At 34.7% G+C, this 4,084-nt stretch overlaps 1 protein-coding gene across 1 annotated transcript; it reads left to right on the forward strand.

The window, feature by feature from the left end:
* Positions 1-1,820: 1,820 nt before the first annotated feature.
* Positions 1,821-3,670, forward strand: LOC137642943 (uncharacterized). Its single transcript, XM_068375806.1, has 2 exons — positions 1,821-1,877; positions 3,062-3,670. The coding sequence occupies exons 1-2, from the start codon at positions 1,821-1,823 to the stop codon at positions 3,668-3,670; spliced, it is 666 nt and encodes a 221-aa protein (XP_068231907.1).
* Positions 3,671-4,084: the final 414 nt, after the last annotated feature.

Here is a 4,084-nt window from a genome sequence, read left to right on the forward strand (position 1 = left end):
GTTTGTTACTTGGCATTCGATTAATGATAAATTTTGCACATTTAGACGTGTTTTTCATATTCAAATAAGCCATATAAATTTTTGATACATTAATGTCTGTATTCTCTTAACGACCTCGGGATCAGAGCCCCAGGCGAAATCACACAAAGACAAGAGCTTGTGACCGGCCAGGACTCGAACCCTGGTCGGCAAGCTTGTATAGACAGTGACTAAACCACTTGGCCACGAAGAAAGATAAAAGTCAATGACAATTCTTCTGTACATATACCTGTCGAATTCAGGTGTTTTGTACTTAGAATTGAAATCAACCCATATATAAGCGGTCACTTGTAGCGCTACCCACCCCTTGGGTAACGGAGAGAGGAATTATTCATACCCTATGGAGTGTGGATATCTATCCAAATATTTAGCTGTCATTTTTGATAGACTACGTAAACTACAGTAGTATATATATATATATATATATATATATATATATATATGTATATATATATATACATATATATATATATATATATATATATATATATATATATATATATATATATATATATATATATATATATATATATATACATATTAATATATATATACACATATATATATATATGTATATATATATATATATATATATATATATATATATATACATATATATATGTATATATATATATATATATATATATATATATATATATATATATATATATATATATATACGATTGTTCTTACATTCTCTCATTAGTATTTCTAAAAGCAAAGAAAAAAGATTTATAAAAAAATAAATATATGAGATTTTGGAAGCAATATCGTTATCGAGTAATCTGTTCCTAATTAAGATGCAGTTGTATGATAGTCTATTAAAATCTAATACAAATATCTGAAAAAAATCTCTTGTAACGTTACATTGATCTAAAGCTGGTTTAGAGGATTATGGAATAAGATACTTTGATATATATTTTGGTTTTTCCTTACATAAGTTTCTGAATTAAATTATTCATATTTTCACGCCACAATCCAGTGAGGGAAGAGCAGAGAAGAGACGGAGAAAGAAGGATAAACTATAAATCTTAAAATAAAGATAAAATTAATGATCTTGCTTACCTCACGACACCAGCCCACAACTTTCTCTCCCACAGTCCAGAAATACTGTTGGCCTGATTGGCGGGAAGTCACGTAGAGTAGTCAGTCGTCAAAGGAAAATTTCTTCTGGGCAACTGGTGTGAGGCTAAATGGTTACCTTTGATTTATGATGCAGAACGAGTGTTTGTGTGCTGTGGTTCTATGAAAGTTCCATAGATCAGACAATAACCACATGAAGGTTCACGTTTTAACTCTTTAAACATTTATTTACAGCGAAGTGAGTGAATTGCTTTGGAAATGCTTTTTACATAAGGCGTAATAGATCTACGCCAGATTTCGGGTGAGTAAAACAAGAACAGTTTAGATATTGATGGTAGGAAATGGTTGTTTGCTGAATAAAAACAAAAGGGCTAGTTTGAATATTAATAAAGTAACTTAATGCTACAGACACTATACTTTGTAACTTGATCAGGTTTTTAAATAAAAACAAGATAAAAAGTGATGGACAGACTACATTTTATAAATCGAAATTCTTTTATGATTATTTTTTGTTCGTGCTGCAAAAGAAAATTTACTGTAAGACAAAAATCTTTTTATATATGAAAATTTAAAGATCATCTCATTTCTTTTCCTTTCATTCGTGTTACCTTCGCTTAGATCCTTACAAATATAACTTTATCTTGAACAACGGAAGAAAGGTTAACGACATATAGGTTTAAATATGTGTAAAGGTAGTCATGAGTGGCAGCGGCAAGGGGCAGGACCTCTCTCCACCCCAGCTAGAACCAGGAAAGGTCAGGCAAAGACTGCTAATTACTTACCTCACAAGGACGGTGATTTAGCACACACGACAAGAAACTATCATGGTTGCGGGGGTGGGGGGGGGGGGGGGTGTCACAAAAATTTTTTCATTACAGAGAAGATATTCTTCAAATGATAGGAGATATGATGTCACAGGAAAAAGAAGAGACCTGCTCACCCAGAATATAAACAAGATAACAGAATGCCGTCCCACCGTCATTCTGAATGATAAAAAGCGCCAAGCATCTCGCTAGGTCTGCATACTAAAACTCTATTCCTTGTGGAAGAGTCAGTGTCCTACAGCCATCATGTGTTGGAACATCATATTTGTATTCCTCTTTTACATCCTTGTGAAAGTTTCGCAGGATCAGCATTTCTTTTGTTTGTGTAATAAATTCTCTCCTCTAACTGAGACTCGAGCAGAAACATTGAAAAGGTGGAGAGGATAACTTATTTTTTTTTTCTTTTATTTTCCTATTTCACACATTAGGATGTTATTAAGACTCAGGAATTATTGAAACATAAGCTATTCACAGATCTGGTCTAGCATTTCAGATTGCAAAGTTATTTCTAATAAATAGTAAGACATAGAATTTATAGAATTCAGGAGACATTCTCTCTCTCTCTCTCTCTCTCTCTCTCTCTCTCTCTCTCTCTCTCTCTCTCTCTCTCTCTCTCTCTCTCTCTCTCTCTCTCTCTCTCATCCTTTTCTTATTTCTTTTTCTTTTTCTTTCCGTTCTTTGACATTCCCCAGACCCTCGCTACCGTAACTTCATCAAGAACTGCACCAGAAACATTAGACTTATTAATTCCAGATCATCTTTTGATGCAGAGATGATAAACTTTAAAACGTCACAAACTTTGATGTCTGAGGTAAGGTGAATCATGTTGTCATTGAATGGTCTCATGAGTAAAATAGAATGGCTCCCTTTTCCGACCAATGATTAGAAATATACCAAAGTGGAATATCCAGGCATTTGATTAGATAATATATTCATGCCGTCCCAGAGTCATTCTATACTCGTATATCCTAGCAGAATGCCGTCCCACAGTTATTCTTTACGAGTTTATCCTAACATAACGCCGTCCCACAGTCATTCTATACTCGTATATCTTAACAGAATGCCATCTCACAGTTATTCTATACTCGTATATCCTAATATAATGCCGTCCATAGTCATTCTATACCCGTATATCCTTAGAGAATGCCATCCCACAGTTATTCTATACTCGTATATTCTTACATATTGCCGTCCCACATTCATTCTATGCTATATATCCTAACAGAATGCCGTCCCAGAGTTATTCTATAAACGTATATCCTAACAGAATGCCGTCCCACAGTTCTTCTCTGCTCGTATATCCTGACAGAATGCCGTCCCACAGTCATTCTATACTCGTATATCCTAACAGAATGCCGTTCCACAATCATTCTATACTAGTATATCCTAACAGAATGCAGAACCACATTCATTCTATACTTGTATATCCTAACAGAATTCCGTACTACAGTTATTCTATACTCGTATATTCTAACATAATGACATCCCAGAGTTATTCTCTACTCCTATATCCTAACAGAATGCTGTCTCACAGTTTTTGTATACTCGTATATCCTTACATAATGCCGTCACTTAATCATTTTATACTCGTATATCCTAACATAATGCCGTCCCCCAGTCATTCTATATTCGTATATCCTAACATAAAGCCGTCCCTCAGTCATTCTATACTCGTATATCCTAAGAATGCCAACCCACAGTTATTCTATACTTGTATATCCTAACAGAATGCCGTCCCACAGTTATTCTATACTTGTATATCCTAACAGAGTGCCGTCCCACAGTTATTCTGTACATGTATATTGTGACGGGCCGAGAGAGGAGTTGTTAACTCAAAGGCAGGATGCAATCAACTGAGTTTTATTAAGGAACACTCTTCTTTATATACAAAACCTCAAGGCAACAGGACATGACCTGTTCGAGAGACAGACAATGTTACAGAGCAAAACGGAGACATGATCATTCAGGTTCTTTTTAGTGCGAGGGAAGAGCGCAGATACAAGCATAATATATACAACATAATTATGTACAATTGTGTGCCACACGGTTGGTACAATATCCTAACAGAATGCCGTCCCACAGTTATTCTATAATTGCATATCCTAACATAATGCCGTCCCACCATCATTCTATACTCG

The sequence above is a fragment of the Palaemon carinicauda genome, chromosome 6 (assembly GCF_036898095.1).
Source record: "Palaemon carinicauda isolate YSFRI2023 chromosome 6, ASM3689809v2, whole genome shotgun sequence".
NCBI lineage: Eukaryota > Metazoa > Arthropoda > Malacostraca > Decapoda > Palaemonidae > Palaemon > Palaemon carinicauda.